At 41.6% G+C, this 23458-nt stretch overlaps 1 protein-coding gene across 1 annotated transcript; it reads right to left on the bottom strand.

Moving 5' to 3' along the window:
• Positions 1 to 206: 206 nt before the first annotated feature.
• On the bottom strand, positions 207 to 5211 carry LOC138874004 (uncharacterized). The gene is made up of 5 exons (XM_070152503.1): positions 4882 to 5211; positions 2776 to 4488; positions 1050 to 1331; positions 666 to 878; positions 207 to 467 (listed from the first exon to the last, which is right to left on the bottom strand). The coding sequence occupies exons 1-5, from the start codon at positions 5209 to 5211 to the stop codon at positions 207 to 209; spliced, it is 2799 nt and encodes a 932-aa protein (XP_070008604.1).
• Between the last annotated feature and the right edge of the window lie 18247 nt (positions 5212 to 23458).

Raw genomic sequence — 23458 nt, 5'->3', positions numbered from 1 at the left:
CATCCAAAAATAACCAGCTCGGAGTATCTTTTTGGCTAAGACAAAGCCATTCATATGTGGCCCGCAGGTCCCAGCATGGATTTCTTCTAGTAATTTAGATGTTTCCTTTGCGTCGACACACCTTAGTAATCCCAAATCAGGAATCTCCTGTACAGGATTCCTCCGTTGTGAAAGAAATTGTTGGATAACCTCTGAAGCGTGTGCTTCTAAATAGCATTTGCGAGCTCTGGATATTCTCCTTTCGCCAAGTATTCCTTGATATCATGAAACCAAGGTTTTCCATCCACTTCTTCTTCGACGTGAGCACAATAAGTTGGCTGATCGTAGATCTTTACTGGAATAGGGTCAATGAAATTCTTATCTGGATGTCGTATCATGGATGATAGGGTAGCCAATGCATCGGCAAACACATTTTGGACCTTCAGAACATGCTGGAACTCTGTCTTTGTGAACCTCTTTCTCAACTCCTGCACATGATATAGATAAGGGAGTATCTTGGAGTTCTTAGTCGCCCATTCTTCTCAGACCTGATGTATAAGCAAGTCTGAATCCCCGATCACTAGCAACTCTTGAATGTTCATGTCAATGGCCATCTTGAGTCCCAAGATGCAGGCCTCGTACTCAGCCATGTTGTTAGTGCAAGGGAATCTAAGTTTGGCAGATACTGGATAATGCTGACCGGTCTCTAACACTAGGACTGATCCTATGCCAACTCTTTTGAAATTTGCTGCTCTATCGAAAAACATTCTCCAATCGTCATAGGGTTCTGCAATGTCTTCTCCTATGAATGATATCTCTTCCTTAGGAAAATACGTCTTTAAGGATTCGTATTCTCCGTCCATGGGATTCTTGGTAAGATGATCTGCCAAAGCCTGTCCCTTGATTGCTTTTTGAGTTACGTAGATAATGTCGAATTCACTCAGTAGGATTTGCCACTTGGCTAGCTTGCCAGTAGGCATGGGCTTTTGAAAGATGTACTTCAACGGATCCATCCTTGATATGAGATATGTGGTATAGACACAGAAATAGTGCCTCAACTTCTGAGCTACCCAAGTCATAGCACAACAAGTGCGTTCTAACAGAGAATACTGAGCCTCGTAAGGGGTGAACTTCTTGCTAAGATAGTAGATGGCCTGCTCCTTCCTCCCCGTTTCATCATGTTGCCTAAGAACACAACCGAATGCTCCATCTAGCACTGCAAGGTAGAGTAATAGGGGTCTACTCGGCTCGGGTGGGACCAAAACTGGCGGTGTGGACAGGTACTCCTTGATTCTATAGAAGGCCCTCTGGCAGTCATCAGTCCATTTGGTAGTGGCGTCCTTCTTCAACATCTTAAAGATTGGCTCACAGATGACAGTAGATTGAGCTATGAACCGGCTGATGTAGTTGAGTCTCCCCAAGAAACTCATTATTTCTTTCTTGTTCTTTGGCGGTGGCAATTCTTGAATAGCTTTGACCTTTGATGGATCCAGTTCTATTCCTCGGCGACTCACAATAAACCCAAGTAGTTTTCTGACAGGAACCCCAAATGCACATTTCGTGGGATTCAGCTTCAAGTTATACCTTCTCAGTCTATTGAAGAACCTCCTCAAATCTTCCCTGTGATTAGTGGCTTTCTTGGATTTGATGATGACATCATCTACATACTCTTCAATCTCTTTATGTAGCATATCATGGAAAATGGTAGTCATGGCCCTCATGTAGGTGGCCCCAGCATTCTTTAACCCGAATGACATCATCTTGTAACAGTACTTTTCCTACGGCATAATGAAAGCCATTTTTTCAGCATATTCTTCATCCATCCAGATCTGATGATACCCAACAAAACAATCCACGAATGACTGCAACTCGTGCTTGGCGCAATTGTCAATCAGGATGTGTATGTTTGGCAAGGGGAATTTGTCTTTTGGACTGGCCCGATTGAGATCCCGGTAGTTGACACAGACTCGGGCTTTCTCTTCCTTCTTCGGTACTGGCACGATGTTGGCTAACCATGTCGGATATTCTACTACCCTGAGAACTTTTGCTTTGACTTGCTTGGTTACTTCTTCCTTGATTTTCAAACTCATGTCAGGCTTGAACTTTTTGAGCTTCTGCTTTACCGGTAGACATGTCAGATCAGTTGGCAGTTTATGAGCCACAATAGATATACTTAGACCAGTCATGTCATCATACGACCAAGCGAATATGTCTTCATATTCCTTTAGAAATTCTATGTATTCCCTCTTTTCTGATGGCGATAAGTGGACACTGACTCTCGTTTCTTTGACGTTCTCTGCATCTCCCAGGTTAACAATCTCGGTCTCATCCAGGTTGGACTTAGGTCTATTCTCAAAATTTTCAACCTCTTTAACAATCTCTTTTGGTATGTTATCTTCCTCTAAATCTATGTCCGTTTGTTGCGTTGTCTCGTTGCATGTCATAGTCATTGGTTCATCAAGATAAGTAATAGTAATGCTGTATGAGTAAAGTAATGAGAGAAAAATAATAAGAGTAAGATTTATAAGGAAAATTGAAATGTTTTGCTAAATTCCATATCTGTTTTGAATAAAAAATGCGAAAGGAAAATCAACTAGTAAAAATTAAAGATAGTGCATGATGCTTTGTTCAGCCTTGCTACCCCGAGGTTTTTCGGGCTCTGGTGGTTCTGATGGTCCAATTGTTGAGGCATGCTCCTCAGCTTATGGCTTGTATAGAAGGGCCTTCCTCCCCCTCCTCCTTGAAAATGACATAGCAATCCATGTCATCATCTTCCATGAATAAATTCCTCATTGCCGCCAGTGCTTCCTCTTCTTCCGACCCATATATAACATCAGCTGTCTGGAAAGTCTGTTCTAAATAGGGTATCGGCTGCTCCAGTGGGTAGTAAGGGCCGCACAATGGTGGCGACCAGTTGTTGAATTCCTTCCAAGTATACTCGTATCCCAGACCAAAAGTGGTGCCATGTTTCTTCAGTTTGATCGTCTTGGCGATTCCTTGGAGGTTCTTGCCAAATCCCTTGCCAGGCACATATCCACTCCAGTTCAATATGCTTTCAATTTTGTTGTCCCACCATTTGTCTTTGTCAACGGTTTTGATTCGTTCGATGTGGTGATAGGTTTCCCCGCCTATCTTTTTCCTTCCTCCAATTGCTGGGATGGTTTGGCGACTGTATATGGGATTGCTACTGTCGCCATGAATGATCACCTCTTGGTGGTTCCACTCAAATTTCACCGCCTGATGCAGTGTTGACGCTACAACCCCAGCGGCATGGATCCACGACCGTCCTAACAACAAGTTGTAAGATGTCATCACATCTATTACTTGAAATTCAACATCAAACCAAGTAGGCCCCATCTGCAAACACAAGCTAATTTCTCCAATAGTGGATCTTTGGGAACCGTCGAAAGCTTTGACGTTGATGGCCCCATCCTTGATCTCATGCAGACTTTTTCCCAATGTTCTAAGTGTAACCAACGGAAAAATATTGAGGCCGGACCCACCATCGATCAAGATTCTGGTGATGAAATAATCCTCGTATTGCATAGTGATGTGCAACGTCGTATTGTGACTCAACCCTTCTGGTGGCAACTCATCTTCATGAAAAGTGATCTTGTGACTCTCCAATACCTGCCCTACCATGTTTGCCATTTCTCCTCCAGTGATGTTGCTTAGTACATATGCCTCACTCAGCACCTTCAACAAGGCGTTCCTATATGCATCGGAGCTTTGCAGCAAAGCTAGGATGGAGATCTGTACTGGTGTTTTGTTCAACTGATCGATGATTGAGTACTCCTTTGCTTGTATTTTTCTCCACAGATCATCGGGCCCATCTTCAGTGATGGTCGACCGTCCAGAGGCCTGCTTGCTTGATTCAGCCAAATGTTCCGGGGTGTATACTTTGTCGGTTCTTATCATACCATGTGCCGCAATTGCTTCTCTGGATTTGGCTTTCCCTTTCCTTCTTGCCTCGATTGTGTAGTCCCAAGGTATGACATTTGTATGGAATGACGTTGTAGCTGACATTGCTACTGGAATAGGCACCTTTACTCCAAACGGAGCCTGTATTTTGGAAGGCAATACCGCAACTTCAAATGGTTCAGGTACATTTGCCGGGGACCCAAACTCGACCTCGATCAGTGCTGGCGTCTTTGCAGAGGATGGTGTTTCAAACTCAAGTGGTATGGACATGTTCACCTCAGCGTCCCTAGAAGGCTGAATCTGGACTACAATCGGATTAAGGGTGACTGTTGGTTTCTTTGGGTCGTCACCTTTTGTGATCAAACCTATTAACCCCTTAGGGTCCCAGTCATTCTCTATTTCAATCATGTGAACACCTCCACCCATGTGGTTTGGTAGAGGGTTATTGCGGACATCCGAAGCGGGCTCCTTTGCCACAATAATCTTGTTATCAATCAGTGCTTGGATTTTATCTTTCAGAGAGTGACATTCATCAATGGTATGCCCTTTCATGCCAGAATGGTATACACAGGATTTATTAGGATTCACCTATTGGGAAGGGTTTTCAGGAGTTATAGCGGGGATGGGGGTAACATAACCAACAGCTTTGAGCCTTTCATACAGCTGGTCAATTGGTTCAGCAATGGCGGTATATTATTTAGGTGGTCTGTGGTCGAAATTTGGTCAGGGTCTAGGAAAGTTTTGGTGAGTGGGAGGTGATTGACAGTGAGAGGGTTGAGTATTGTAGGCTTGGTAGACATGTGCGGGTTAGGAATATCTGGGTGAAGTAGGCTGATATGTGGGAGGTGGAGGTGATTGGTAAGTAGGTGGTGGAGTTTGGTAAGAGGGCGAGAGTGCTTGGTAATTTGGGGTAGATTGATATGTGAGTGGAGGCATCGGGTAGGTTTGGTATTTGATAGGGGACTTGGTTCTCTATGCAACCATCACAGAGCTTATGTCCCTTTTCTCCTGCAAAGCCTCAAAGTTTGTGACCATACTATTTTTTATGCCTTCCTCGATCCTCTCACCTAGCTTGATGATGTCGGAAAACTTCTGGCTTTCAATCAACATCAACCTTTCATAGTATTGGGGGTCTTGAGCTCGGATGAAAAACCTGTTCATTTGTTCTTTCTCTAGAGCAGGCCTAACTTTGGCACCTTCTGACTTCCAGCGAGTGACATACTCACGGAATGTTTCCATGGGTTTCTTCTTTAGGTTCTGGATGAATAACACATCTGGCGCATTTTCTGTGTTGAACCTAAACTTGTCCATGAAATCGGATGCCATGCTTACCCAGTTCGACCACTTCTTCGGATCTTGGCTAATGTACCAAGATAGAGCATCTCCCTTCAGACTCCTCATGAAGAGTTTCATGCGGATCCTTTTGTCCTTTCCTACTCCGACCAGCTTGTCGCAGTATGTTCTCAAATGAACTCTCAGATCTCCTGTACCATCAAACTTCTCGAACTTCGGAGGTTTGTACCCCTCGGGCAGTTCAACATCGGGTTATATGCAGAGATCTTCATAGTTTAGCCCCTCAATTCCTTTGCTTCCTTCGATGCCCTAAATTCGGCTAGTCAACTTCTTAAGCTCTTCAGCCAGACTCCTAATGAGTGAGTCTTTATCATCAGACTCGGGTGTGCTTGAAATGGGTTGGGTGGAGTGAGGCATGGTTTCCACGTAGATGGGGGTGTTATGAGTATGGAAATGGTCATTTGTGGAGTTCACCAGTTCTGGGATGAGCAGTGGAGTATTGTTGAAAGTATGACAGGTGTTGCAGTGGTGGTGAGGAGCGGGATGGTTTTGTGGTTTTGGGATGTTTTGTGGAGGTGTAGGGTTCTGAGCGTTAGGAAAATTGACATCTGGGGTGGTGAGGGAAAATGATAAGCTCGCCAAGTTTTGGCTGGGATGCAGCTTTTGTTCAAGCTGGGATGCACTTTCCTTGGGAACTCGAGTACCATGAGTGACCTCTACCCGTTCAGTTGAGTTTTCCTTTCTGGTGTTGTTCAAATCTTCTATCTTTCCTTTGTTCCTATTTATGACGGGGCTAGGAGGAGGAGTGGGTGGAGGGCCCTTGGATATTGTGGAATATGATGATGCCAGAGTGAACGAACTGACCTTGGGGAGGGGAAACAATAAAAACAAAAAGGCAACAAGTCAGTGAGGATTATGAAAAGAAACGTTGCGATATTTAAACACATAGTGCAAGAATGTAAGTCGTATCCTAATTTGGGAGCCTCGTTGTGCCCGAGGTAGGCCTAGCGACAAGTTGATTTGGAGAACTTATAATGCTAAATGTCTCATTTTATTGATAAAAATAAGATGAATCCCAAAACGACACTAAATAACAGAAGATAAACATGTCACTAATGGCCATTGGCCTTATTACATTCATAAAACGAAAAGGTAAACTCCTATCTATTTGGTCCCAGAAGGACCTTCCCCAGACTCGGCATCTTTGGCTCCATCAAACAGCTTCACCAGCTCGTGAAGTCCCAGCAGCAGGTAGGCTCTGGCCAGGTGTCCACCCTCGTTTCCTTCAGCATTCTGGCAATCCTTGATCCTCTAAGAAACTTCCTTTCCAACTCCACTAAGCCTCGTTCCAGGTATCCTAATCGCTTATTGGCACTGACAGCCATGTCTTTCCACTCTTCAATCAATTTTTGATGGGCTTCTTGAATCTCACGGTGCTCGCTTTCACATTCCTGAATCCTCTTGCGCAGTTGATTGTATTTGACCTATGCTTCAGCCTTTTCATCGATGATTCTGTGACCTCGAACAAACTCAGGTTGGCCCAGACCATTGTGATTGTCCTCCAGCCATCCTGAATAGTATGGGGTGCAACCAGCATGGTATTTGTCTGGCTCGATAGTATCTGTCCCCATGATGATCTTGCAATGCCACATATGCTGAGCTTGGCACTTATAAGGACTGTCATCATCTTGGAAGTCGGCCCGAAAGTGACTCATCTTGTCGACCCTTGGTATAACTTGTTTCCTACCAGCCTGTCGCATAACCTAGAGAGGGATATAAGGGTAGGTTCCTCTCAAACCGATCAGTATCAGAAATGGTGCATCCTTGGATCGGGCGATGAACTCTTCAGTAGGGAACCACTCGAACATCCATTGTATTTGATCCTTAGTCATATTTTCAAATAGCTCCACCCATCCCTTGGCATCTTCTGGATGAGCAAACATGTTGGGCATATAGTTCATTCGCCTTGGTTGATGGAAGGCTATATGATCATCCTAGTCTCTACGCTAAATCTCTTGCCGATATTCGCCCTTTTGGAGATGCTCCATGAGCCAGAGTTGGAGTAGCAAGTTGCAGCCCTCGAAGTGTGGGCTCCTTGTTGACACTTTTCCAGGGCTCGGTATATCTCTGCGATGATCATGGGCACTATGCTAAATGGTTGTCCCCCAATTCCCTCCATCAAAGTTTTGGTGACCATGGCTAGCTTGGTGTGGATCCTTTCTTTCTTCATTGGAAACACTATCATCCCCAAGAAACAGAACATGAAGACAAAGACCCTTCGGTGAATATGCCCCAATGATGTAAGGGCAAACTCATCCGGATAAGTACGGTAGGATTTGCTGCGGCCGTACCTTTCGTACAAATAATCAAAGGGAATGTAAGACTCCTTCAAACATGTCAAGTCTGGATTCTTCTTTAGGCCCATCATTTTGAGGAAACCTCTACCGTTGCGATTTTCTGGCATTAACAAACCCGGGGTCTCCCATGGTATACCAGCCAATCCTCCTATTTCTTCTAGCAGGGGTGTCATCTCAATCTCTCCGAAGCGAAACACAGACCTATCACAATCCCAGAACAGAGTAGCAGCTTCTATGATTTTGTTGTTGGGTTGGACCTCCAGGAGGGAAGGTAGATTTCCTAGGTATTTCTGGACAAGAGTCTGATCACTAGAATGAAGATCCCCCCACCAGCTTAGCAACCTCGGATGGATATTTGTGACCATGCCGAATCTGGGGACTTCGTGCCTCATGTTTCTGCAAGACAAAAGGGTTAGGTCCTTACCCCCACCAGACTCGACTATTAAATACCATTAATTGGCATGAAAGCATTTAGTTCTCCAAATAAATGCACAAAACGTGATAGTGTCCGTTTAGGTTTTTGGGAAACCTAGTGGACTTTGAACGAGGCTGTCTTAAAGAGTCATTATGCGGACAACATAACTGATTCGGTTAAGTTTGACCAAGATGCATGCACAATTAAACAGAGTAAGGTTTCTATGGGGTATTAGACTGGTACCCTTGAGCGGACAACTCAAGAGGAAAATGCATGGAACCATCGACTACACCGTTGATCGACTGGTTTAACCCCAAATACACCTTTGCCGAATTTAAAGGGTGATAATATCGGAAGAGCACAACCACTCATTATAAGCGTTGCTATGGTATTTGTTTGGCATGAGTGGAATATGATGTTGAAAACATGCTTATGTAATAATTAAAACAAGTTGTCACGTATTTGCACATTCATAAAGTAATAATTACAATAAATTAAAATAGTAATAAAGGAAAGCAGTGAAAGAAACAAGGGAAAGAAACAAAAAACAAGTTAGTTTTTGCAGTAGAAGAGGGAATTAAATGCTTAAAGGTATTAAACAAATAAAGCACAGAAGAAATGTAAAGTCACAGTAATAGCTTGAAATGATAAAAGCCTAAAAGTATTTCCCCAGCAGAGTCGCCATGCTGTCGCGCCCCCTTTTTCTCGCGAAATCGGGTTTATGATATTTGGGAGGACAACTCGTTCCCTTTTGGGAATTGGGTTTGCATTTGAAGAGTCGCCACCTAATGATTAAAGTGCATTAGGACACTAGGAAGGAATTGATCTAGAAAACCAGAGATTGGATAAGGGTTAGAAATTATCCCGAGGGGAAGGTGTTAGACACCCCTCAGGATCCACTAGTATGGTTTCCGGCCAGGCTAAAATTGTGACTTTAAGTACAAGTAACAAGTAAGCAAATAAAGGTTTCAAATGCGAGGGATTGTCACATTATGGCTGCAAATAAATTAAAGTTTGAAGAAACAAATAAAGTGGAAATTTTGAGGAAATAGTTTGAAAATTCTGAAAAGTAATAAAATACACAAGTAAAGGGAAGGGAGTCCTAGGTTTAAAAAGAATATGGATCACATCAATGCAATACCCGATAATCACTCCTCAGAAGAGGGGTTACACGTGGTATTAGTGCACTGGTCATCATATCCATATCTACCCTTTCCCACCCCGTTAAGGTATTAAAATGCGGAATATTTTCGTTACTTATTGCATGCTCTTACCCGTCCCAATCCTATCAGTCTCGGAGGCATTTGGGACTACTAGTCCTAAAGGTAAGGGAGATTGGCTTTTATGGTTTAAAGGACAAAATCTAGGGCGACAAACAAAACACATAAGGCATATATGGGAAAACACATAACATTAAAAGTCTCAAACATGCCTCCTCAACTTAAAGGCAGATTGTTTAGCATGCCTTACATGTACTGGTTATGGTCTAAATTAAACTAAAAAAAATGTTAAAGCAGGCTGATTTATCACATATTTTCAGATAAGAAGTCCGAATTAGGCCTGCCCGCTAATTATCAAAGACTAGCACAGTTATAGCTTTTACCCTAAAGCTTGCCTAGGTGTTAGGCGAAACCTATAGGCATGCTATCTATTAGTCAAAGAAACAAAGATGTAAACTAATTATAGAAAGGTTGCCAGTTTTTACCAAGTTCTGCAGATTAAACTTAAAACGAGCGAGGCGAATCAGATTTGGTTGATTATCCCTATAGACATGCTTTCTAAGCATTATTGATTTAAAAATATTTATAGTCGAAATAAAAATGCAGGAGTCCTATAGGCATGGTATCTAAAATGTTGTTTGTTATTAAAGCCTGTGAACACGTTTGCCTAGTGATAGATGCATATGCAGAATTCAAGAAGTCCTATAGACAGGTTATCTATATGATATGTAGCATTATGAAATGTAGAACCTATAGACATGTTTTCTATATGAAAATACAGAACCTATAAACAAGATTTTTATATGAAAATGCAGAACCTATAAACAGGATTTCTATATGAAAACGCAGAAGTGAAAGCAGGACATGATTGCAGAAGTATAATAAATACCTATGAACATGATATCTACCCCTTTTGCATGCATGATTTACCCTCCCTTTTTTTTCACTAACAAGCTCAATAGTTACTACAAATTATTACAGCCCAAAACGAATAAGAAAAGCAAAATTACATCAGAAATTAAAGTACAACCAAGGGGAGCCTAATTCGGACTCAAGGTCTGAAATATGAGATGAACCAATTTCAAAAGATCATGAACCAAAGCATTTCTATTATTTGGATGTGTCAGAGTTCCCTAAGAGCCTCAAATGAACTCCGGGCAGTGCTCACACCCAAACACATACATGATTAAGAACATAGTGCAGTGTGGAAGGGCCAACCCTCGAGTATCCAAGTTCAGAGGGAACTCAAGGTCCCAAGGCAAGGCTTACAGGAGGGGGCAGAGCTTAGAAACTAAGAGTAAGTGTAAGTGCAGAGTTTGAAAAAGGGGAGGGGGAAGCGGTAGAGAAACAGGGATAGGCTAGTGGGCATACCAAGCACTTCCCCACAAGCTTGTTAGAACCCATTGTTTTGTGAGTCAGGATCCTCTAAGGGATAAAGTCCAGACATGAACAATAACTTGCATATTGTCATGTCATGAACTACAACTCAAATCACATAGAGGGGAATAGGGGTACAAGGATTCATAGCAGAAACAAGTAAAAGAAATTAACATTAAACATTGGCAGTAAAGCAGACAGGGGTGTAGAATCTGTAAAATAAACACATTGGGATGAGGCTAAAAATCAAACTAGAACATACCAGTTTCAGAAAACAAGAAAAGAAAGCAATAGTCTTGTGAAGCCAAAGTGCAAGCAAATAGTCAGAATGCTATGATTAGAGAACTATGATACTTGAGTAGTATAAAAGTGTTAAATTGAGAGTGTGTTAAAGTGCAGAAGGGTCGTGCCCTTTTATAGTGTAGAAGGCAAGCAGAATAAGGTAGGAGAATGATTTGAAAATCAATTACAAAAATTTACCTTTGATTAAGGGATTCTAATTTCAACTGGCACAACTAATTAAGGAAAGGGATTGATCAAAACCTTTTCCAAAGCAATACAAGAAGGGTAAATACACAGAGATTTATTTAAGGAAAAAGTCCGATAGCACACAATTTGCGCAAGTAAGGAAAGGAAATCAGTTAATAACCAAGAAATCAAAATTTAAGGCTTTGTACGAATGAACCAAGTTAGGAAAAGTGAGGGAAGGTTTTACTTAAGGAAAATCAGTAACAATCAATTAATCCTAAAAAAAAGATTCTGAATCAATCATAAGTTGGAAAGACTTTTGAAGAAAGGTTCAACACACATATAAAAGCATACATACATGCTTAAACAAGAAAGAACTGTCATGCCTTTGTAAAATTAGTAGAAAGAAAAAGGTTCAATGTTGTATGAAAACAAAGATATCCAAACAGATTTAGAGGTTTAAAACCTGTCTGAAAGAGCTAAGGGGTCTTTGAAATAAATCCCTAGTTCGAACAAACCAGAAAACATAAAGGAGAGGGCAAGCAAGTTAAGTCGAGACATGTGTAGAGGTTTTAGAGGAGAATTGAAGCTTCTAACATGTCTTTCAGAACTCATGAGAGAACATGATAGCAGAGTAACATGCAAACAGTAGCAGGATTCATAGGATAGAATGGAAAATATTGATAAGAATAGCAGAGGAAACATGCTTAATAGGCTCTTTTAGAAGAACTCAAACAAAGTTCAGTAGAAGAAAAGTAGTAAGCACACTTAAGAACGCGGTAGAAAAATACAGTAGAGAGATTCACATAACATAATAGAAATACTGGTAGGAATAGTAGAAGAAACATGCTTAAGGAATTTTTCTAAAAGTAACTTAAACAGGGCTCAGTAGAAGGCAAACAAAGAACTTTAAGAACTTAGTAGGAAAGTACAGTAGAAGAACACAAAAACATCAGGAAATTATAGCAGAAAAGCACATATAGAAGAACACAGTAAGATAGTCATACAAGAGCATGATAAAAGGAAGAATACAAGAACACAGTAGGAGCAAGTACACGTAAAGGAAAAGGAAAGTCAGAAATCACTTAAACATTTTAGAAAACCCTAGATCGGAAAAGAAAGACCTTAAAAATAACTTTTGAAAGAAGAAATTGGGGAAATGGTTTGAAAACTCAAGTAAAGCATTGATATATAATAGATATAAGAAAAATCGGAGAAAACCTCGAAGGGTTAGGGTTTCAGAAGAACCATAGAATGAGAAAGGCTTTGAAAAGGTCTCCGATCCGAGTCGGAGAAGTCAAAAATAGGCTCATAAAACCAGGATACGCTGGACCAAAGCCGGAGATGGCCGTGAAACCTCGAGCCGGCAAAGATCTGAGTGAGAACCTTCGAGGTCAGACCCCGAATCTTCAAGTACCAAGTGTACAAGAGCAAAGGGAGGTGAGTTTAAGACTCTCAAGGCCTGAGAAGCCATGGATTCTGGTGAGTTTATGGTGAAAGACGGTGAGAGGGGGCTAGGGAAGGTTCGAGAGTGTTTGAGAGATTTTGAGAGTTCAGAGGCAGCGGTTGGTGAGAAATGAGGGGATTAGGGTAGTGTTTGTAAATTAAAAAGGAAAGGGAAAATCGTGGTCGTTGATCAAAATAATCAACGACCTGGATCAAGAGGGAAGGCTGAGCGGGTTAAATTAGTTGGGTTAGGTGCGGGTTAAATTTAAATTGGGCTGGTCTGAAATTGGGCTTGAAATTGGGTCAATTAAGGGGATCATATTTGTCTATAATTGAAATAAAAATGGGTCAGATTTTAAATAGCTAGTTTTCCCTTTCTATTTTTTAAAAATAGTAAAAATGACTTTGAAAGCAAACTAAAAGTACTGGATCAGTTAATAATATATAAATATTAATTTTAAAATATTGGAACCAATTTCATAATAATAAAATGCTATTAGTCTTAAAATAGGCTAAAATTACAATTATATGCAATTTAGCTTTTAAAATACCAAATAAATTTGTAAAAAATGTATAAAAATTACCCTTGCTATATTTTGGTATAAATATGAGAATAAAGTAAGTTATTCACCAAAATAATAATTTTGGAAATAATTATTGGTTTTCGTGCTGCTAAAATGGGCAATAAATCAGTTTAAAAATCTTTTAGAAATTAGGAAAATTATTGAAACACTTGGACATACTTATATATGCATATATATGCTATTTTGAAAGTATTTGCATGTAAAAATATTTAGGGAAATATTGAGTATCAACATCAGCACACACGACCGATACACACGGTCTACAACAACAGTATTGCCCACCGGAGTAGATACATGAATAGGTGAAACAAGAGACTCACGGGGCATATCTAAATAATGGGCAAAGTATGATGACACATAAGAAAAGGTGGAACCGGGATCAAATAATACAGAGGCATCTATGTGGCAGACTGAAACAATACCTGAGATCACGACATCTGAAGAAGCACCATCTGGTCTACATGGGAGGGCATAGAAACGAGCCTGACCACCACCTAATCGACCTCCCCCTCTAGGGAGACCCCTAACTGCCTGACCTCCACCCCTAGCTAGCTGGAGGGTGGTGAAGTAACTGGAGCAGAAGTCGAGGGCTGACCCCTCTGCTGAGACTGACTATTATAAAGGCGAGGGCACTGCCTCCTCATATGTCCAAACTCTCCACACTCATAACAACTCCCCGATGTTGGAGATGGGGATTGAAGGGAACCTCTAGCCCCAGAATGACCAGTAGAATGACCTGGCATGGAAGAACCCTGGACTGATGGAGCACGAGATGAGCTCTAAGCTAGAAGGGTACTAAGTGATGAGTGGCCCTGATGGGAACTATGAAAGCCATGACCTGATGATGCTCCACGGTAACCTGGGCGAGCTGAATGAGCCTGCCTAAATGAACGGCTTCTACCCTGCTGGAACTGACCCCTAAAAGGAGCACTGCTAAAGCTACTAGATCCCCGAGGCCTCTTGGCCTCCCTCTCCTCTCGCTCCTGCCGGCGAACCATCTCAATCTCACGGGCGATGTCAACAACCTCCTCGAAGGTAGCACCTGTCACCCTCTCCCTAGTCATGAGAATCTGAAGCTAGTACATGAGGCCATCAACAAACCTCCTGATCCTCTCTCGGTCTGTGGGAACCATCCAAACCGCATGACGGGCTAACTCAGAGAACCACATCTCGTACTGCATCACTGTCATCTCCCCCTGACGCAGCTACTCAAACTGTCTGTGCTGCTCCTCTCGGCGCTACTGTGGTACATACTTCTCCAGGAAGAGAATAGAGAACTGCTCCCAAGTAAGGGGCACTGCACCAATAGGCCTACGCCTCTCATACGCCTCCCACCAAGTAAAGGCATCCCCAGAAAACTAAAAGGTAGTAAATGCCATACCACTGGTCTCAAGAATCCCTGTTGTACGAAGCATCCGCTGGCACTTATCCAAGAAACCTTGGGCATCCTCGCCCTCTTCACCGCTGAATGTCGGAGGCTGGAGTCTACCAAACCTCTCAAGTCGACGATGCTCGTCATCCGGCATAATTGGTACCACAAACTCCTGAGCTGGTGCAACCGGCTGGGCTGGAGGTACCCCCGGTGTCTGGAGTCCCTGCACAACCTGCTCAGGTGTGTGAGCAACGGGAGTCTGGGTGCCTCCCCTTGCCTGAGAAGTAGCTGCGACCATAGTAACTGAGACCGCCTGAGCCAAACCGGTACACACTAATAAGATCTAAGCTAAAGCCTCCTGAAGGCCTGGAATCACAATAGGCACAACTGGTGCCTGGGCTGGTGCTGCTGTAGCATCCACAACTGGGACCTAATCCGGAACTGGGGCAGCTAGTGGATCTGTCGGTGCTGCTCTAGCTGCTCTACCCCTGCCACGGCCTCGACCGCGACCTCGGCCTCTGGTGTCCCTAACTGGTGGTACTAGCGGTCGTCCTCCCTGCCCGACAGCACATGTCCTCACCATCTGTGAGAGAATGGAATAACAGAAGTTTAGTACTCGGATCAACAAATTCGCACAACAAGAATTTCAAGAATATGTAGTTTTTTCTAAAGGTTCTGCAGCCTCTCGAGGATAAATACAGATGTTTCCGTACCCATCCGCGAGACTCTACTAAACCGGCTCATGACTCGCGATACCTATGTAACCTATGCTCTGATACCAATTTGTCACGACCCCAAATACTGGTTGTGATGACGTCTATCACATTACTAGGCAAGCCAACCAATCAACTAACCACGAACCATTTTCCATAAATATTTAAGCCATTTTCTAAAACAAGTTTTAAATACTGAAGTCATTATAAGAGTTAAAACAACAGAAATATGCGGAAGGTCAAAATAACCATAACTACACAGCCCCAACAATCTAGTATCATGAGTCTAAAGCCTCTAATACAAGTCTGAATATCTAATACATCAATAGTTCAGGAAATGAGGAAAGATAATAAGATAAGAGGGAGAGAACAGGGTTGCAGACGCCATGCAGCTACCTCGAAGTCTCCGTCAAATACTACTAAAAGCCCTCACTTGGCCGCTCGGGCACCTGGATCTGCACATATGGTGCAGGAAGTAACGTGAGTACGCCAACTCAGTAAGTAAATAGAGTAAATAAGGACTGAAAGCAGTGACGAGCAGTTCAAAAAAAATACATAACTTGATAATCAACAGAATATTGGGTCATCTTTACAGTTTAAAATCAGTTTTCGTTATAAAATCACATTTCCAGTTTAAACAATTGGAATCAAATACTTAGCGGTATATCAAATAGAGGTTTATTTAAAAGAAGAGTGAAATAAGTGAAAACATCATAACGAGGCCTCCCGGGCAAGGAATCACTCAGAATATGGCCCCTCAAGCAGCCTCTCAGTCACTCGTGACTCGACTCTCGTCACACAGTACTCACTCTTAGCACTTGGCTCATTAGTATCTAATAATAAAAGAAATCATAGTAGCCATTGCGGCGTGCAGCCCGATCTATATATAATAGTTGACTACGCTCACTGGGGGTGTACAGACTCTGGAGGGGCTCCTACAGCCTAAGCGTCATATTGCTATGACGCGCAGCCCGATCCAATATATATATCGCTGCGGCGTGCAGCCCGATCCATATAAGCATCGCTGCGGCGTGTAGCCCGATCCATAATATATACATATCATATTCTCACTATTAGGTTCCCAACCTCTCTCAGTCATTAACCTCACAGCCTCTCGGGCATAACAATAGAACTTAGGGATCTCATCCCAAACAGTCCTCACAATTAGGAGTAAAGTGATAAAACCAGTTTTAACATTTAAACAGGTAAAACATGACTGAGGATATGTTTTTAGCAAGTAAAGTGAGGAAAAATAGTCAAAATGCCCCTAAGGGTTTCTACAGATCGGCACAAGGCCCCAAACCTGGCATATAACCCATAATACAGTATAAATGACTGAAATAAAGGATAATATAAGATTTCCAAATCAAATATGCAGCTTAATAGTCGCTACGGGATGGACCAAGTCACAATCCTTATTGGTGCACGCCCACACGCTCGTCACCTAGCATATGCGTCACCGCATTTATCAAAAACAAATCAAATACCGGGGTTTTATACCCTCAGTTCCAGATTTACAATGGTTACTTACCTCAAACCGATGAAAACTACTCCGTGATGCCTTTTCCCCTCGAATCGGCCTCCACGCGCATCGAATCTATCCAAAATAAGAATGAGGACGTCAAAATATGCCAAGGGAACGAAGCCCAAGCGAAAACAATCCAAAAATATCAAATATCTCGAAATTGGCCAAACCCAACCCCCGGGCCCACATCTCAAAATTCAGAAATTTTTACATCAATAGATTTCTCGTCTCCCCACGAGTTCATACATATCAAGAACACTAAAATCGGATACCAAATGACCCCTCAAATCCTCATTTAAAGTCTTTTAGTCTCAAGCCCTAATTCCTCAATTTTAGGATTAAATTCCATGATTTTCTAGGTAGAATTCACATAATAATCGAGTTTTAAGTCCGAAAATCTTACCTCCCAACGATTCCCCTTGAATCCCTCTTCAATCTCCTTCAAAAATCTCCCAAAATGGCCAACTATGGAGGAAATGAACCCTAAAATCGCGGACAAGATGAGTTAAAAACATTTTGCCCAGGCCTTAATTTCCTTCTTCGCGAACGCGGTTATACCCCCGCGTTCGCGAAGCACAAACTTACTTTGACCAACTTTTCCTCTATACGAACGCGACATGACCATCGCGAACGCGATGCTTCCTCTACCTTACCCTTCGCGAACGCGCTCACCCTTCTGTGAATGCGATGAACACTTGACCTCGAACTCATCTGACCCAAATTCCTCTACGCGATCGCGAAAACCTTCTTGCAAACTAGATGCACCACTTCCTAGCCCTCCGCGAACGCAAAGCCCTTCTCACAAACGCGAAGGCTTAATCCTTTCCTTCCTCCACTGCCTCTTCGCGAACGCAAGGCTCCACTCACGAACGCGAAGGGTAAAATCTCTACAACAGTTGAACAGATTTTCTGCAATTTCCTAATTCCAAAAATGATCCGATAGACCACCCAAAACTCACCCGAGGCCCCCCAGACCTCAACCAAAGGCACCAACACATCCTAAAACCTTATTCAAACTTGTTCCAATCATCAAAACACCTCAAACAACATCAAATCACCCAGAACACATCGGATTCAAGCCTAAATTTCTAAAATCTTCCGAAATATGCTTTTGATCAAAACCCCAAGCAAACCATGTTAGAATAATCTGAAATTTTACACACACATACAAAATGACACAACAAAGCTACTGCAACTCTCGGAATTCTATTCTGACCCCTATATCAAAATCTCGTCCATCAACCGAAAATCGCCAAAATCTTAACTTCGCCAATTCAAGCTTAAATCTACTACGAACCTCCAAAATTCATTCCGATCACGCTCCTAAGTCACAAATCAACCCCCTAAGCTAACCAAACCATCAGAACTCACATCCGAGCCCTCTAACACATAAGTCAACATCCGGTTGACTTTTCCAACTCAAACTTCTTTAAAAGAGACTAAGTGTCTCAAACCTTACCAAAATTATTCTGGACTCGATCCAATCAACCCAATACCACAAAACACGGATAACGAAGTATAAAGAAGCAGAAATAGGGGAAACAAAGCGTAACTCATGAGACGACTGGTCGGGTCGTCACACAGACATTGTCTCAACATGTTGTTCTGACTGAAGACCCAGAGGTTTGAGAGACTATTCCGTTGTTCGTATGGAGGCACAATGATTTCCGACATCTAGTTGATGAGTGCGATCTAGGAAGGTTTAATTGGTTGACTAGTCGTCGCAATTTTTGGCAAGGCCACGAGGTGGGTGTTGATTGGGAGTAGTTGGCGGTAATGGACACTATAAGAAATCAGACATTTAGCGGCGACTTAAGTCGCCACTAATGCACAGAATGTCGCCACTTAAACCAATTAGTAGCGACTTTTGGGTCGCTCTATGTGCAACCGTTACTAAATATTATTTGTGAAGACTGCTGAAGGTCGCCACAAAAAGAACTCTTTTGCGGCGAGTTCAGTCGCCACGATAGATAAAAAAAATCTGCAACCACAAGGTAGATGTGTGTTAGGTCGCCACTGAAGTAAGACTTGTAGTAGCGACTATAGTCATCACAACAACTATTATACCTTCAGTGGCAGCTCTTATCGCCACTATAGTATGTGATTTAGTAGCGAGACACCGTACACCGCAAAAAAAAATTAGACTTGAGATACCATACACCGCAACAAAAATAGACTTGAGACACCATACATGCAATAACTCGAACACATTCTAGGCATCCATAAACTATACTACTTGGGAAATAACATTAAGTCCCATCACAAGATATCATCATCTTATTCATTTCAGTATTTTATATCAAATTTAATCTACTTATCTAAATCAAAAATTAAACATTAAGTTTGCGAGCAGAACTTTCGAAGAATGTTCAAAGAAATCCAACTTCTCTGTTCAATTATACAACATTACCATAATTGAAAAGGAAATCTACACAAAATATTAACTATAAAAAATTAAGTTTCTACAAAACAGTTTCTTTAAACTCTCTAAAAATCAAAATTAAATTTTGACACATCCATAACAAATAAAGAAAAATGAGAAATAAAATAGAAAGTAAAAATGCAAAGGAAAAAAGAAAGCCTTCACTAAGTTACGAATCTCAGAAGAAATGATGAAAATAGCACGAGGCCGCTTCTTGACGCTCTAAAGATACCTACTTTCCTCTCCAAAGATAAATAGTTTCCTTCCAATTTCTACTTTCATATCTCAACTCGAAATTTTCTTCAACAGACCCGATTTTGAGATATAGATAGAGAGAAAGGGATTTGAGTGGGATAAAAGGCTAGAAGCTAGAAATAAGGATTTAAGGAGAATGGGATAAATGATTTGGGAGAATGAGATTTTCAGCGGGGAATTGTCACAACTCTAGGGTTTTAGGAGAATAGGGAAGATGGGTTTGGGGAAATGAGAGAAATAAAGAAACGTACGGTTCTCTTAAGCAATAAAATATGACATTTATTTATTAAAATTTTAATTTTAATCAAGAGAATTATCAGCGACAAAGTCACCACAATGGATATTTAGTAGCAACTATTGATGGGTTGCTACAAATGCCTCTTTAGCCAATTTTTTTTCTTAGGAAAAATAAAAACTTATCATACATTAGGGGTGACCTATTCAAAGTCGCCACTAATATCCTACTTTTTGTGATGACTCTAAATGGGTCGCCACTAAAGCTTCCACTTTTTGTGGCGACAATTTTTGGTCGCTCCTAAAATTGTACCTCTTGTAGCACCTGATGTGGTTGCCACTAAAAGTCGTTGCAAATACCCTAATTTCTTGTAGTAAGAGTACCTTGTGATTTGTGTTGTGCGAGCTGTGAAGAGTATTTTTGTGGATTATCAGACGTTGTTTCCCATGGCTTTGCGCCAAGTGGAGGATTCTAATAGCGGCATTCAGATTGCAGAGTCAGACTTATATCAGTTTGGGCTGGAGGCGTGTATATATGTAATATTGGTGGATTCTCAGATTTTGCATTTGACTAAGGATCGAGATTTTGCATGAGATGATATTGGGGCTTGCCATATTTCTACGTCAATAATGGATCTACATTTCAGTATCAATGGGAGTCAGAGGAACAACTTCAGATTCATAGAAGGTCTATTCAGCGTAGGTGCCGTGGTTGTGGTAGGACGGGGTGCTTCAGAGGAATGTCGTGGTTTATGAGCTTCTGGTTACGTGGTTCGTGTTGGGATTATCTGTATTTGGGGCTTTGATTGGGATTATTGCATATCGACTATCCGAAGAAATGAGTCAGCTCTGTAGTGTTGGGTCAGCATAGCGATAAAGTGATTGGTCCTTGAAATAGGAATTCTCTTCTGGCATTTGTGGCAGCACTCTTCGATTGGACGGTTTGTGCGACTCGGTTGAGTTGGCGAGGTGCAATTCTGATGGCTTACTTGCGTGCGGACGGATCTCGATAGTTTGAATACGTCTTGAATTGTCACGACCCAAACTGAAGGGCCATGACTAGCACCCGACCACACTTGCCGAGCACCAACGTACATTTCATCTAACCTTCATTATTATCTTTTAAGGCTGACGAGATCAATATAAATGGTAGACCTAGATCATGGACAACCAGCAATAAAATATGACGGCATGAACATACATAGCAGGGGATGACCAGACAATCAAGAAACTACGTATAAGGTATGAGCTACCACGCTACTATGAAAGACTATACAACAAAAACTAGCCGACAAGGCATACCAAACTATACATGAGCCGACACCTGTCTATGAGCCTCTAAAAGAACATAAGTGTTGCAACATAGCCGGAACAGGGCCCCGACATACCCATAATGTCTATAACAAAAATTGCATACCAAGACCAAGGCAAGTCCGGAGAAGGGATCTCGCCAATCACCGCTGAACTGGACAGTCTACTGTGGTGGGGGAGCTGCACCTGCCTGTCTATCAGGACCTGCAGCACGACATGCAGCGTCCACAAATAAAAGGACGTCAGTACGAATAAAGTACTGAGTATGTAAGGCAAGGAACCATAAATACGATCAGTAATGTAAGCAAGGATAGAGAATATACAACCTGTAACATCTTAGTACCTCTGAGGGCTACTTACATGAAATGCATGATACATATGTATAAATACATAAACCTTTAAAGCATTCGCCTCTGTGGGCATCATCATCATCATATCGTACCCGGCCATAATAGGCTCGGTAGAATCGTACCCGGCCACGTGGAGCTCGGTAAAACCCAACTGATCAGTGGTTGCACAATAGGTGTCGTACCCGGCCAACTATAGCGTGGCTCGGTAGAGTAAAATAGATACATATATATAATGCATGCTCGACTCATGGAATCACATTCTAAACCTTTCGGAGTGATGTAAGGTCGGTATCCTCTGTACACGTTATTAGGACTAACTCTTCACTATGAACCTTATAAGAATCAGGAAGTACCAACAACATTGATAACATAAGACTAAGAGAAGCAACATTAACATCAATCGTTCCATAAGAGGGAAAACAATGTAAGTACTGCTAGCTTCTAAGAGTAGAGTATCTTGGAAGATCGTTCATTACATTATGTACAATCGGAGTCGTGCAAAAGAAGGAAAGGGATAGCCTCACATACCTTGTATATACTGCCCCAATCTCAAGCTATGCAATTGTCAAAACTCCTTAGTCTACAATAAGAGAAACGATACTATCGTTATCATTTAAGCGTCATAACTATTATGTATCGACCACAACCTATTTTACGATGAAACGGACAGCACCTCCCCTATATATATGACCTCACACCATTCAAAACAGTCACCAAACATCCCAAACAACATCAATAATAAACATATTGAGCCTCCCAAAATAGTCCACACATAGCCTAATCACTCCATACATACGACGACCACCGTAGTCGTGTCAAACAACCTGGAAATGTTACGAATAACTATCAGCCCATAACCCTACATATATATGGTGTTTCTCCACACCCTTCCTCCTCCAAAACTCCACAAGATAGTAGTAAAATACGCAGCCCAACAACAACGCAAAACAGTCCACAAAACAATAACATTACTACCAAGCCTTTCGATATATATCTCACAAGTTCTAGCTTCAATGGCTTAGCCGCAACTTGGATAATCTTAAATACATATAGAGTAAGAGGTTCCTTACCTTTATACAGAAAGAACAACTCCAATTTGACCTTAAATTTTCATGAAATATCCCTCCAATGCTGCCACAACAACAAAAAAGCGAAACTAGCGATCAATTAGTGTTTTTCCGGCACTAGAATCACTTTAGAAGGCTTGAAATCACCTAGGATTGATATTAAGAACATGAGGGAGTATTTACAGAACATAAACCCTTTAAAACAACCTCCCACACGAGCTTAAACGACACAAAAATGAGCAACAACAAGAAGAACAAGAGACTTACTAGCGCCACGGAATTCCCGACACTTGATTTGTGTTGTTTGCCCTTTTTTGGGTCTTGAATCTTGAGAGAACCTTGAGAGGATGTTCCTAGGGTTCTAAGGTCTGAAAATAGTGAAAAGAAATGACTTAAAACGGGTTGGAGTCATCCTATATAGGTCCAAATATCTTAAACCGACTTAGTGGGCCCCATAGAGAGGTGCTTGGCGCAGTCTCGCGAAAACGCGAATATCTCTCTACTCCGAGATCGTATCAATGAACGGTTTAATGCGTTTGAAACTAGACTCATAGATATTTAATTTTGTTGGTAGATCACCCCATAATTCCTTGTAAATTAGGAGAAAATATTAGAAACATTTGACCTAATGTTTAAGTAAAATTATGAACCTAAGTTGCGACAACTTTTGTCGACTTTTGTTTCATAACTCGTTTGACTTCAAGACTTATGATACGGATATTATATGATTAAAATACCTTAATAAATGACCTCTTGAGTGTATTAAGCACCGCTAGATTACCTGAAAATACGAGTTACAACATCCTTGATTCGTTTAACTTCTAATACTGGTTAATCACCCTTATACACTCTTGTATCACTTAAGACCAATAGGATTGACTTCTTATCATCTCAAAGATAATTCCTTCTTGGATTTATGTTAACTAATATATGGCATGAACTAACACATATGGATATGGGTTGTAACACCCTCCCCCCCTTAGGAACATTCGTCCTCGAATGTAAGGGTTTATGGGGAGTTTAAATCATCGTGGATTCCAATGGAAATTTCCGATCAATTTTCCCCTATAAAATGGTCACTAGCAAAACTTGCAAGTAATTAAGCCCAACATATGGCTTCACAAGGCTACACAAAGCATTATGCGTATT

The sequence above is a fragment of the Nicotiana sylvestris genome, chromosome 7 (genome assembly GCF_000393655.2).
Source record: "Nicotiana sylvestris chromosome 7, ASM39365v2, whole genome shotgun sequence".
Classification (NCBI taxonomy): Eukaryota; Viridiplantae; Streptophyta; class Magnoliopsida; order Solanales; family Solanaceae; genus Nicotiana; species Nicotiana sylvestris.
This window is presented reverse-complemented; position numbering and strand designations above follow the sequence as displayed.